The following is a 14,669-nucleotide window of genomic DNA, read 5'->3' on the forward strand; positions in this document are numbered from 1 at the left end:
GTTTTCAGCAAAAGGCACATATTCACTCATAATTCAAGGCTAATGACAACCTGTTGCCCAGACACTGTCCTTAGACACTGTGTTCACTGAGCTGAAAGCCCGAGGTTGGAGCTGCCTGCTCCAGTACTGGAAGGTATCCATTCCATAGGAGGGTCCGAGGTTGGGGTCACAAGCTCTGGTACCCAGAAGGTATGCACAGATGGTGAGAGAAGGCATGTAACCTTAGGCTAAGGCTGCAGCCATCAGGCACCTTGAAATATTCCCTTGATTTAGCCAGGTGACATGAGGTTGGATCCTAAGTTTGCCACACCATTGGCTCTTGTTGCACCCAGGAAACACAGATGTTTTGGGGTTCACAGCACAACCTGTCACTTGCCTTGCTCTCGCTGCTGTTCTGCAGTTCACACACCATGCACACTTGGTGCTGCTATCTTGTATTCTTTTGAAAATTTGAAAATTTTAAATGGTGAATTTTCAAATTAAGTGTATATTACCTAAGTTACTACTATTGAATAATTAATTGATGGCAAAAGTTCACACACACACACACACACACACACACACACACACACACACAACTGAAATTGTACACATCTATATTTTAAATGGGGAATTTAGTTAAGACATAGATTAAAGATTTCTATTGGCCAATAATAAAACTGAAGGATAAAGTGACAAATAGGAAACTTAAGATCCTTTGGGATCCTGGGTCCTGATTTGAGGTTCCATTCTCCAGGAAGCTGGGCTGAGAAATGGGGAAGTGAATGGCCCCACCCCAGACCTCTGGGGTTTTTAACCAAGGGTTTCTGAATTGCAGGAGCCACACTCAGGACACTTCCTAGGGCTTGTCTCCAGGGCAGCTTGGAAACATTTTTCTTCAGAGAGCCAGCTTTTGACATCTTTGGCACAGGGCCTGTGGAGTTTGCTTTGGGAGTGTCCCTGCAGGGAACTAGACTTTTAACACATTTTGGCGTCTTGTGGGCTGTTGCCAGCAGTGGGTATACCTGCCTATTTCTGAGCATGAAGCTTAGCTGGTGGAAGGTCTCCTACACCTACAGAGAGAGGCCCACACTGATTTCTAAGTTTCCATGGGGAGATAATTGCATTCACAAAAGATTAAGCAACAGGAATAAAAGTCAAGAATGTTTTCTGTTTCTTAATCTGCAGCTGTATGACCAGAGACAGAAAACTGACCCAAGAACAGTTGCATATGGCATACAGAGGTGTCAGACAAGACAGCCACTGGCAATATGAACAATAGATGTGAACCAGGATTCCTCAGGATGAGCTTCATTCTTCCTATGATAATAGATTTTCATTAGTCATTTTTCCTAAGCTGTGACCATACCAATAATTGGCATAATTTCACCATCCATATGAGAGAACTAAGTTTAGAAAAGTCTTTTCACTTCTGTATTACTTGTGATTGTTTGGAAATGTGCTATTGATTCTTATGGATTTTTTAGGCAACTGGAGATACAAAGATAAAATATTAATGAACATAATAGCTTAAAAGAAGTCAGATATACATTTTATTCTCTTAGTGTAGTCTAATTATCCACTGTACTGGCTGGTTTTATGTCTCAACTTGACACAATCTAGAGTCATCAGAGAGGAAGGAGCCTCAGTTGAGGAAATGACTTCATGAGACCCAGTTGTAAGGCATTCTCTCAATTAGTGACCAATGAGGGAAAGCCCAGGCCATGGTGAGAAGTGGATTCCTGGCCTGGTGGTCCTGGGTTCTGTAATAAAGCAAGCTGAGCAAGCCAGTAAGCTGGACTCCTCCAGGGCTTCTGAATTAGCTCCTGCCTCCAGGTTCCAGCCCTGTTTAGGTTCCTTTCCTGACTTCCTTTGGCAACGAACAGAAATGTACAATTGTAAGCCAAATAAAACTTTTCCTACCCAACTTGCTTTTTGGTGGTGGTGTTTCCTGACAGCAACTGAAACCCTAACCAAGACATCCATGCACTTGGTGTTTGGAGTGTTTTAAGGAATGTGATGATGGTTACATTGGACTTACAACCTAAGTCATTTTCAAAGCGGTAAGTTAATATTGTCTTGAAGCTCTCTGGTCAGCCTTTATTGTAAAGACGAGGCAGGGAATTCAGGTAACAGCATATTAGGAATGATGAGGAAAGAGATTGTAAATCTCTTTAGTTCCCCTTGAGTGTATTCTGCCCTGCCTGGAGCTTCACTGAAGTGTCTGTCTGCTTCTGCTTTGCAGAATGAAGACCCATCAGCCTGGGCCACAGTCCTGGCAGTGGTCTGGCTGCATGCCAATGGCAAGGACTTGAAGTGTGAGTGGGAGCTTCTGGAAAGAAAGGCTGTGACCTGGCTTCATGACCATGCAGGTAGGAGCACTTCCCCCTTCCCTCCTGTCACCGCTTTTCCATCTGTGTCTCAAGCAGCTAGCCTTGTATGTGCCGGAGAACATTAAAGAGTCTCCATAGCTTCCTCAACCATGCTATTCCAGAGTATAGTCTGTTTCTTTAGCTCATTCTTCTGTTCAGGATTAGGGTGAATATATATATATTTGGGACAAGGTACACCAAGAGGGGAGGAACATAGATGTGGATGCTTAGCAGAATAAGACTATCCCCAGACATGTAGCAAGTGCCCTTATGTATCTATTGTATCCTTGTTCCTATGTTCCTTGAAGAGAAAATAAAACTAAGTGAGAATAATAACAAGAAAGAAAGAGCCAGGGGACACTGTAGGAAGCTAAATCAAGGCAGAAGGGTGTGACAAATTATTGAGAAGGCCGAGGAAAGATCTTCCCTCTCCTCTCCTGTCGCACAGTTCTGACTCCTGTTTCTTCTCACAGGCTCCTCCATCCCCATGCTTGTGCAGGCTGCCAATGGTCTCCTGAAAGCATCTGTGAATCCTGAGGCCTTTAACATCTGAGGATGTCACCCATGAAACAAGAGCACTGCCTGGCTTCCACCGAGTCCCTCATTTCTTCTTGGCTGAGAAAGATATTGCATTTTATCTTTACTGCTTTCTTTCTTGTCGTAAAAAGAACAGCCCTACAACCTTGCCTGTCTATTCCACATCTGTTTGAATCTGATATTCTGTCCTTATCATTTCTTCTGAGAGAAGTCATCATAGCCTCCTAACATGTTTTCTTAAAAATAGCACTTGAAGTTTTCTTAAGCAATTATAATAAAATAGGAGTCATGGAATCTAGAGTCAGCATGTAGCATTGATTTTGGCATTCCTAAATTAATAATCTGCGTTATTAGCCGGGTGTGGTGATACATGCCTGTAACCATAGTGCTCAGGGAGACAGAGGCAGGAAGATCGCTGTGAGTTCGAGGCCAGCTTGATCTACAAATTGAGACCAGGACAGGCAAGGCTACACAGAGAAACGTTGTCTCAAAAACAAACAAACCAACAGAAAATTTCCATTATTGTTATCCTCTCTCTGTTATTCTTGCATGATTGTCAGGAAAATAGTAACCAGCTTTATGTTCATCAGAGCAGGAATGTGATCAAAGTTGAAAATCAGCATGAATATGTAGAGAGAATCTCTTGTGTATTGTATGGGAACATCACCTGTTAATAAAAAGGCGATGGCCTATTAACTGAGGTGGGAAATATGAGGTAAGAGTGCTGATAGACAGGTGAACTCTGAGATGTAGTCACAGTCAGGAGATTTATCCCACGACGCTGAAGAAGATGGGTGTATGAAACCGAGCAGAGGTAACCAGCCATGCGCTAGAATTTAGAATGGAATAAAGGGATATTAGTTATGAACAAGACGGAGAACATGCCTAGCTGTATTGGCCAAGGCTTTTAAAACTATATTTAAGCCTTAGAGTTGTTATTTCAGAAGCTTGAGCCCGAGAGGATAAACATGCCTTTACAAACGTAATCCAAACTTACCTAAAAATCCTAGCTTAAAACACAAGACTCAGGAATTAAGCAAAGAGTTTTGGACACAGGAGTGGGACCAAAAAAAAACCAAGGAAGGCCCATTTAAGAAGGAGAAGTGGGGGCTAGAGAGAGATGGCTCAGAGGTCGAGAGCACTGACTGCTCTTCCAGAGGTCATGAGTTCAATTCCTAGCACTCACATGTTGGCTCACAACTATCTATAACGAGATTTGTATACATAATACAGAAATAAATATTTAAAAAAAAAAAGGAGAAGTGGCATGTGGATCAGGTGAGTGGAGAGGAAGGTGTGAGGCGAGGGGACTGAGAGGGAGAAGGGAAACAAATTGAGGGTGCTTCTCTGGGACAACATAGAGACCTATAGGTACCTGGTTGGATATGGGACTGACTTTAGGTGAGACTCTTAGCAGCAGGGTGTACGTAGAGACTGAAGCTGCCACATTCTATAACCAGGGAACACTTCCAGGGAGGGAGGGGGACACCAACTCACAAAACTCTCCACTCAAAATTTACCATGCCTACAAGATGTGTAGGGATAAAAGTAGAACAGAGATTGAGGGAAGGACCGAATGGTGACTACCCCAACTGGAGACCCAGCCCATGGGAGAAAGCTAATCCTTCACACTATTAGTGGTACTCTGCTAATGCTTGCAGACAGGATCGTTTACACCGTGCAGTGCTCCTCAGCTATTAGAAACAAGGACATCATAAAATTTGCAGGCAAATGGATGGAACTAGAAAAGATCATCCTGATAGAGGTAACCCAAACCCCCAAAGACATGAATGGTATATACTCACTTACAGGCAGATTTTAGCCATATATTACAGGAAAAATATACTACAATTCACAATCCAAAGATATATAACAAGGAGGACTCAAGGCAGTATGCTTAAATCTCACTCAGAAGAGGAAATTGAATAGAGAGCAGAAGCAGTTAAAGAGTGGAAATAGGGTAGGAGAAGTAGCACGGAGAGAAATGTGGATGGAGATAAGACCTAGGGAGAAAGGGAGGGAAGCAGGAGAACAGAGGGCTTGCAGAGAGAAAAGAAACTGTGGGAGGGGCATCTCTGTGACAAGCTGGAGACCTACTACAGGGTGGGTTCCTGGGGAGATATCGGGCACGAATCTAGCTGAGACTCCTAGAAGCAATGGTCATGGAGACTGAAGAGGCCACCATCTGACTAGACAGAACTCCTGGTGGAGGCGGGGGTCGGGGGGGGAGGGAACACAAAATGATCTACAAAAACTTCTATCCAAAAATCTTCCCTGCCCACAAGATGTGCGGGCATAAAAATAGAACAGAGATCGAGTGAATGTGCGACTAAAGACTGGTGCAACCTGAGACCCAGCCCGTGGAACCTGACACTATTAAGGATAATATGCTATGCTGGCAGATGGGAGCCCAGCATAGCTGTTCCCTGACAGGCCTCACCCAGTTAGGGATGGAAACCGATGCTGAGATTCACAGCCAAACATTGGTCAGAGCTCAGAGAGACTTGTAGAAGAATGGGAAGGGAAGCATAGAAGGAAAGGCACAGGAGCCCCACAAGAACAGAGCCAACTAACTAGTCCCCTCCCCCATCCAAGAGGGGCTCTTGGAGACTCAAACATCAACCAAGGACTATGCATGGTCTAGACCTAGGCTCCCTACACAGATGTGTGTGATAGGCAGCTCTACTTTCATGGGTACCCTCTTAATCGGAGCTGGGGCTGTGTCTCATGTGGATGCGTTTGTCTGCTTCTGGATAACTTGCCCCTCATGGGGCTGCCTTGCCAGACCACAGGTTATACTCAGTCCAGATGTGGCTTGATGTGCTGAGGTGGGTTGGTAGGCAGCTCCCCTTTTCTGGGGAATAGGAGAATAGGGAGAGGAAAAATGAAGGCAAAAGTGCTGGAGATGTTTTTAATCCTCACCTCAGACTCCTATAGGGGAATAATTCGAATAACTTATTTAACATGAAGGATGTAGATTCTTCTTTGTAAATTAGGATGATGTTAAATAAATGTAGCATCTTTATTGGATTCTTTTATGATTGGAAAAGGAAAAGAGAAAAGGGGGGTAGGAAAGGAAGGAGAGGAGGGGGGAGTCTACAATCAGGATGTAAAATGAATAAATAAATAAATAAATAAATAAATAAATAAATTTTAAAAAATGGAGGCTGGCAGACCTGGGGACTGGAGTCTGATGCAACTTGCAAGCTGGGCAGGAGGCCTGGTCTCTTTAAAAGAGAACAAAAGCTCCAACTTCATTTCTCTCTGCGTCCCCTCTCTTCAACCAGTGCAGCTGTCTATTCTGTTTCCCATACCTGGGCAAGAGATCATGGTCAAGAGAACTGAGGGCCTGCAGAGAGAAGAGAAACTGCGGTTGGGAACATATCTGTGAAAAGCTAGAGACACAGGACACTGTAGGCTGCTTATTGGAGGATATGGGGGGAGACTGAGATTCCTAGTATCAGTCGTCATAGAGACTGAAGAGGACACCCTCAGCATCTGTTAGGATGTGCTGGTAGGTGTAGACTCCCAGAGAACAGCTATGCTAGGCTCCCTTCTGCAAGGAGGGATGCTTAAATTTCACTCAGAGGAGGAAATAAAACAGACATCTGAAATAAGGGCTTGCCTTCAGTGCCCATAAAGGCTTCAGAGTAACACCTGTCTTGGTGCTGCTGTAGACATGCTCCTCTGTGAGCTGTCTCCGTCGTCCCACCACAGGATCCCGTAAGAGTGACTAGAACTTGGCATGGCAACCTGGTGAAGGAGCCCTTTTGGGGTGGGTGGTGACGGGAAGGGCCCGGTTCAAGTTGGAATTGCCAGCAGTAGATCGCTTCAGGGAGCTTTCGGGAAGAGCCTCCACGAACAGAGCACTGCTGCGTCAGTTCTCCCCAGGCTTGTAGGCACTGGTGCTGTCCTTATCTGATTTCTCTGGAAGTTCAGAGATCAGACAAATGACGGTTTTTTGGCGCATTGGCTGCTAGGTCATAGAGGATTTCCTCACCCAGCAGCCAGACCTTCCTACAGCGCTTCTGCAACTGCTGCATCTACATGCCAAAGCTCCTCCTCCAGCATGGACATCTCTTAGCCTAGTTTCTCATTGCAGTTGACATTTAGGGCACTGTTGCCACGCTGGGGCGGGGGGAGAGGCCGGGAGAAGATGTCCAGCTGGTTGCCATTTTCCAGGTGGCACTTGGTCTCCAGCAGCTGCCGGTAGCGTTCATACTCCTCGTCGGTGAGCCTATATAGGTCAGCCGCTACCAGTCCTGCCACTTTGGCCAGTAGAGAGTCCATGTTGAAGTGAAGTCCTTGCTCTGCAGGGCATCCCCTTGCAGGCCAAACTTGCGCAGGCTTCCAGGGGTGTTGGTGGTGCGGCTTATGTTATTTGCCTGGTGATGTTTGGAGGCATCTTCATGGCAGGTACTCTCATCAGTCTGGCTGACTCCTCTGTCCCGCTCCTGGATGTTGCTCAAGGCGAGGCCCCCATCAGGAGCCCCTTCTCATTATTTCCAGTGTGCTGGACAGACGGTAACTTCAGTTTCCTAGTACGGCCATCTCCTTCCTTCTCAACCCCGAAGTCATCTAGGAAGTCATCTCCGTCACTGTCTTTCCACCGTTTTGCTAGCTGGTTCTCGGGCCAGGCCACCAGCAGGGAGATGTTGGTGTTTTCTTCCTGGCTCAGGATGGCCACTGCCTCCTCTCGGTTCTGGACATCCATTCCATTAGTCTGGATGATTCTGTCTCCCTCACGGGTGCAGCCCTCTTTGGGTGCAGTGCTGTTTGGATTTACCTCTCCAACACAAGTGCCTAGGTCTTCCTTCTCATCTGTGTGGTAGCACACCATCAGGCTCAGCTTGTCTTGGAGACGGATTTTGGGTTTTTTGTTTTGTTTTGTTTTTTGTTTGTGTGTTTTTGTTTTTTGAGACAAGGTTTCACTGTGTAGCCTTGACTGTCCTGGACTCACTTTATAGACCAGGCTGGCCTCGAACTCACAGCGATCTGCCCACCTCTGCCTCCTGAGTGTTGGTGATTGTTTTTACTTAGCTCCACTTCCTTCTACTCCTGCTTGCCCATTTGCTCTTCCTCCTGCAGGGCACCCTCCATGGACTCTGGTGGGTCATAGTACCCATGGCTAATGAGGGGAGCTCAGAGAGGATGTAGGGCTCCAAGATGCCCATGGGTAGGGTGGGTAGGCACAGCTTGCCCCATGCCATTATGTGCTTGAAGATGCTATCAGTCTGAGTGTCACTGTCTACCTGGTGAAGACCATGGCAGGAGCTGTCCCATACCCCACCCCGTAGATGGGGACGGCTTCTCAATACCTGGATCACCAGGAGCACCTTGGAGGCACACAGAGCCTCTAGGGTTTGCTCCTGAGAGAGCTGGAACAGACAGGGGGGACTGATACAGGGAGAGGAAAGTGTCATCAGAGTACATTGTATTTAAAAAATCTACTTTCAATAAGAGAAAAAATGTCTACATGTTGTCTACAGAAAACTCACCTTTGTTTTAAAGATATGCATTGCCTTGGAGTAAATTGATGGACAAAACTACTATTCCTGTAGGTGAAAAATGAGATATTGAACTAAAACTACCCAGAAAAGATAAAAAGAAACACTTCATTCTAATCAAGGAGATAATTAACCAAAATGACACTATAATACCAAACATATGTGCCAAACTCTGGGGCATCTAATTAAATAAAAAGTGTATTACAAATTTAAAGATGCAGGCTGACATCAATCCATTAATAGTAAGTTGTTATTTTAATACAACACTTTCTGTAATAGACAGGTCATCTAGACAAAAAACAAACAGAAATGTCAGAATTAATTGTCATAATGCATCAAATGAACTTAATAAATATGTATAGAATATTCCATCTAAACAGCAAAGAATCTATATTCTTCACAGCAGCGCACATAAGCTTTTCTAAAGTAGACCTTCTCTCAATGACTCACTAATAAATATATATATACATATATATTTATATGTAATTATAAATTATAAATATATAGCAAGGAATGTGGCAGAGCAAGAATCTTTGTACTCATAGATAATATTTTATTATTTCTTCTGTGAAGAACATTATTTTACCTGAGTCTCTTTTCCTTTTCCAATCATAAAAGAATACAATAAAGATGTACTACACTTATTAAACATTATCCATAATTTACAAAGAAGAATCTACATCCTTCATGTTAAGTAAATTATTCAAATTATTTCCTAGGGGACTGAGGTGAGGATTAAAAAATCTCCAGCACTTTTGCCTCCATTTTTTCCTCACGCAAATATATCAATTACTTATATGATTGCTAATCATGTTTTGAAGAATTAAAAACATAGATGCAGCTTCAAGTAATGCTAACACACAGAAGAGATTCAACATATCAAAATATTGGGAGGGAGATGGAGATATTGTTTAGGGGTATCACAGTGATATAATGTATAAGAGACCTTGGAATTCATTCCCAGAACACAAATAAATAAATAAATAAATAAATAAATAAATAAATAAATAAATTGATTTGTAGGAACACCAGGAGAGAAAATATCTGAGGTATGTTGCTACAGTCCTTAAACAGTTTTTGATAAACTAATTAGAAAGCCTGAGGGTTATTTCTACACAATATCACCATTTAAAATGTAGGACTAATATGTTAGTGAGATGACTATCTGCTCTTCCAGATGTCCTGAGTTCAATTCCTGGCAACCACACAGTGGCTCACAAACATTTACAGAAAGATCTGATGCCCTTTTCTGGCATGCAGGTATACATACATGTTGAGCACTCATACATTAAAAACAAACAAATAAGTAAATTTATGAAAATATTTTGAATGTAGCAGTAAGTAAATATATAAGTAATTGATCTCCCTGAAGAAGTGGAGATGATTAAAAAAAAATACTGGAGTCCAGTACTAGCATAAGCACAAAGGCTATATGATCTCCAAATAGAAGGTCATGCCAGAAGAGACAGGATCTAGCAAGCACAAGTCTCCTCATTTTTTTTAATTGATTTTTTTCCTTTTTTCCTTTTTTTTAATGGCAGATACCAACAGGACATCATTTTAATCAAACTGAATTTAGAAGATAGACTTTCATGAAAAACATAATTTACTTTGAATTCCCTGTTAACGACTTGTGTGCACTTTACAGAATAAGGTTAAAGAGGTTACATCTGGGTTCACCTCAGCAGCATCTGTTGCTCAGTCCCTCCCAAGCTGTTTTAATGGGAGATCAAGTGCAGTCTGTCTAAAGGACTTCTGCTTCAGGCAGGTTATGAGAAAAGGTCTTCACTTCCATTGCAGCGACTCCCAAGGCTTTCAGAACTAGGAGATTAATGTATCATCACCACGCTAGCATTTAGAAATACAAAGTATGCTGGCATTTGTCACCATATTAAACTTAGAAGCAGAAATCACAATCAAGCTATTTTTGAAGTTCAAAAAAATGAAAAAATGCTGTTCCTCTAAGGTGAGGCTTTTTGTTCCTTCCTTCCTTCCTTCCTTCCTTCCTTCCTTCCTCTCTCCCTCCCTTCCTTCCTCTCTCCCTCCCTTCCTTCCTTCTTTCCTTTCTTCCTTTGTATATTGTATTATAATTTTTTCAGATTGCATCTGGAATGCTATCCCCTGGCTGGTATCTTCCCATTTCCACCCTCCCTCCCTCCCTCTTCTGCCCTATCACCCTCCCCTAGACCTCTGACAGAAGAGGACCTCCTCCCCCATCATATGGCCATGGCCTATCATGTCTAATCCAGATAGCCTGCTTCCCCTTCTTCTGTGTGACCACTAGGCTTCCTCACCAAGGGGAAGTGATCAAGGTTGGGGCACCAGAGTTCCTGTCAGAGCCAATCCTCACTCTCCTCAAACCTGAGGAGAATGAGCTGTCCATTGGCTAGATCTGAACAGGGGTTCTAGGTTTACTGCATGCATTGTCCTCGGCTGGTACAACAGTTTGTGCAGATGCCCCTGGGTCCAGATCCATCAGCGTTGATTGGTGCCTTGTGGGACTCCTGAACCCTCTGGTTCTTTATCCATTTTTCAGCTGAGAGACATTTAGCAGTGGCACAGACCTGTAATAACAGTACTTATTTCTTTTCCTATCTAAACTCTCCTACCTTGGATGAGACAAGCAGTTTCAACCTTTCACATTCTAAGCACTTTCTAAAATTAAACTCACTTGAAGCTTCTGATGTCAAGTAAATGCTAAGCGTGATAAAGAGAAAGCTGTTAGAATAAGGAACAGCACTTTAACTTGAGAAGAAGAGTTCAGAGACATGTCCGAGTGATATAAGAAAATAATTGTGTGCATATACTTCTCTTAGAATCAAAGCCTGGTGTTCACATCCAGGAGAAGAATAAATAACTATGTTGAGGAAGCAGCAAGATTTCATTCTTCATCTTAGACATCATCATCTGATTTACATTCTCAAAAATCCTACCAACAAATTTATCTTTCTATTCCCACTGCATATATTTTACTAAAATCAAACATATATAGAGATAATGAAGGACTTCTCCTTTATAGTGTTGCTTTTTTACTCATATAGTGGCTTCACATCAATGTGAATCTCAGGATCCCCAATTTCATCTTTTCTCTTCATTTGTTCTATACTAATATTTGATTGTTTAATCGGAAGAATATACTAGATATGCATGCAGGGAACATTTAGAGTTACTAGACATCAGAGATCAAAAATGCTCTTCTGCATAGTCAAAGCTCAGAGTTTTCGACACATAGGATTTTTCTTAAGACAATTGTTTTGCTTTCTCTCTGCTTGGCAGAGAATAAAACAATAAAGAAGAGGTGAGACAGAAAAAAGTACATCCTGGCCAACACAAGCCACTCTTTTCTGTTGTCAACTCACCATGAATATGGTGCTATAAGATTCCATGCTTTATGAGGGCCGTGATATTCTTCACATACGTTTAGATCATAGATTCCAATATGAAGTAGACACTGATTTCATGTCTACTTGAAAGGAGTCATTGATTTCATGTGAGTTGTTTCTAGACATTTTTTTTGCACACCGTAACTGAATTTGTTTTTTTGTGGTTAACTAGCAAGCCTGAGTTACAAATACTTCTTTTCATATTCTTCCTCGTAACATATATTGTAACTTCATTGAGGAACTTAGCATTGATTGTACTAATTGTGTTGAATTTCCTCTTTAATTTGTCCTTCATTTACCTTAGTTATTCTTTTGTGATCACAGCCAACATGCTGATAAATATCTACACTTTTAATATGATAATTGCTCCAATGGCGAATCCTTTAGTCTTCAGCTTGAGAAGCAAAGACATTAAAGCTTTACTAAGTAAAACTCTGGACAGGAGAGGGTTTTGAGTAGACACTAATTCTCCTTGTGCTTATTCTTAGACCACAGAATGATCCTTTGGCTAGTGTGGGTTTGCTTGGAGTTCTTTAGCCATATTTCTTCTAGGTTTGCACATTTGTTTTATAGTATAGTTTTTTTTTTACCATATGCATTGTTTTTCCTCCAGTGATTTTTTTACCTTTTTAAATCTTACAGTGTGTATACAATAACTGATTCATAAATATATATATTACATAACTGTATATATATATATGTGTGTATCGGTATAAGTCATATTCTATAATATAAAGAAATATTTCCTCATTGATTACCTCATTAATAGACTGCTAATAGGTCTTTGTGGGGGAACAGTCACGACCATCCCCTGAGTGATATATAGTTCTGGCATTCTATGTTCAGTTGTGTTTTGACTTTCTCAACAAAATTATTTGCGTTTTAAGTGCCATTGTTAAACACACACAAACAGTTCTGCATCAGTTATTGAACACAATACACATTACATCTTTAAAAATATGCACTGCACATTTTTCTCAGACGTTTGATATTTACTGTCTAAATGTAAATAAGCTCAGCTGTATTTTTCCAAACATATTTCTAAAATAAATACCATACTGAGACTCAGCTAGATTAATAATGTACATAATGAGAAAGTGATAGTCATGAAAAAATTCCTTAGTCTTTTACACCTACCATCATTTTCTCTCTGTCTACTTTATATTATTAGTGTTATTTTATTAAAGAAAAGTACAGTAGCATTGTTAATTTTTGGTTTTTATCTGCTTGGTTCTTTATGACGTATAAATTGATCTCAGATACGTTGTAGCTTCATTATTCATTAAAATACACTGTTGCTTTTTTCTTAAAAAAACAAGATGTGTTTTGTTGTGCCATTATATTTGGAAGATAGTTAGATGAAGTTTTTTTAAATAAAAAACAGAAAAATTATCTAGACTCTTTAAAAAAAAGATTTCCAGTTAAGGGAACATGTCAAGAGATACAACATGAAGTTTATGTGTAGATATTTCAAACATACCCTCCCCAAGCCAGTAATCTCTAGGGTATTTATAACCCAATATTTTACTGCATTTTAAAAGTCATTCAATTTAGTATTGTATCAAACAATGATGCATTAGTATGCACAGAGCCCTTTCATACATCCAAAAACATATATACTCAGAGATGATATTTCACTGTTTTCTAGAGACAGGACATCTTCCAGCAGAAGACATATTCTTTCTACAATTCTTATTTTACAAAGCAAAACCTGAGGCACAAAGAAGTTCAGTAAACTCTCCAAACTCTCATAATAAGGAAGTGCATGAGAGAGGATCAAATACAGACCCATTACATCTATAGTCCTCATTCTGTTCTATAACAGGGTTAGAAACTGTGTACCCAATCATTAATGTATTGATTAAGCAGAGTAAGAAGGAATTTCAAGCAGGAATTTATAGGAAGTGCAAAATCTTATAAATTATACATTGAATTACACTGATTTGAGGGCTGGAAAAATTAGTTTGGTAGTAGACTACTTGCTTAGCATGTACAACACAATTAGGCCTATTCCTAGAAGACCAAACTTTTTTTTTTAAATGAGTGATATGTCATGAGAGATAATACATGAATGTGTTACTATGTTCATTGATATATTTTGCATCAAATAATTAGAGTCTTTTATATACTATTATCAATAGAGACCTGTGAACAACGAGAGAAGGAATAAAAGCAATAGCTATCCCAGAAGAGATGGAAGTGATTGGCAGATGAGAGTTCAGAATTGGCTCGAGCACAGAATATGTAAAATCCCCATAGAGGAGTGTGTGCACAACTCAATTCCCCAAGATATGAGTTATGCATCACGGTAGAGTATGAAAGTGATATCGCCTCCATCCCTTTGTAATTCTGCTTTCTGTTCCTGGTAAGATGCTGAGTAAGTGTTTATTTTGCACACAGCCATGTGTATTATGTTACTAAACTCATTTGAAGTGTCTGGTGTCTCTGTGGTTAGAGTGATAACAGACTAGATGCTTACTCTTTTCTGATTTTTTTTAGTGGATTAAGAATTACTATTTTAAACTACGTGTAAGTTTATAGAATTAGAGCATTTGTTGTGCTGCAAGCTCCTAAAATAAAACATACCAATACTGCAGATCCAAAAACTGTTCATCAGGGACCACAACAGTAAATACAAAAGATAAGGAGTAGATAAGCTTTGAAAATAGTCATATTATTTTCTTGATCTTTAAAACAATTTGGTTGAAGGCTTTCGTGGGACATGCCCCTTGGGCTAATATGCAGATATAAGTGAGTATATACCATTTGAGTCTTTCTGCTTCTGGGTTAACTCACTCATTAAGATCATTTCTAGCTCAATCCATTTATCCACAAATTTCGGGAATTCCTTGTTTTTAATAGCTGAATAGTATTCCATAGTGTATATGTAC

The 14,669-nt window shown here is 40.9% G+C and overlaps 1 protein-coding gene and 2 pseudogenes across 6 annotated transcripts in view; 1 reads left to right on the plus strand and 2 right to left on the minus strand.

Annotated features, from left to right (window-relative positions):
- Window positions 1-3,188, plus strand: part of LOC311598251 (von Willebrand factor A domain-containing protein 5A-like) — a 73,684-nt gene extending 70,496 nt beyond the window's left edge. For all 4 annotated transcript variants that reach the window (XM_084783272.1, XM_084783273.1, XM_084783274.1 and 1 more), the window contains 2 exons: window positions 2,225-2,351; window positions 2,825-3,188. In XM_084783272.1, the coding sequence (XP_084639398.1) occupies window positions 2,225-2,351; window positions 2,825-2,904 (207 nt within the window). In that variant the 3' untranslated portion in view covers window positions 2,905-3,188. The remainder of the gene's footprint in view (window positions 1-2,224; window positions 2,352-2,824) is intronic.
- The window catches only part of LOC311598426 (olfactory receptor 10D1B-like), a 116,896-nt pseudogene that overhangs the window by 33,105 nt on the left and 69,122 nt on the right, over window positions 1-14,669 (minus strand). The window lies entirely within an intron of this gene.
- LOC311597512 (PDZ domain-containing protein 4-like) lies at window positions 6,472-8,311 on the minus strand (annotated as a pseudogene). The gene is made up of 2 exons: window positions 7,892-8,311; window positions 6,472-7,742 (listed from the first exon to the last, which is right to left on the minus strand). The product of its transcript is annotated as a PDZ domain-containing protein 4-like (transcript).

This window comes from Acomys minous, assembly GCF_964271855.1.
Source record: "Acomys minous genome assembly, chromosome: 5".
In the NCBI taxonomy this organism is placed as follows: Eukaryota; Metazoa; Chordata; class Mammalia; order Rodentia; family Muridae; genus Acomys; species Acomys minous.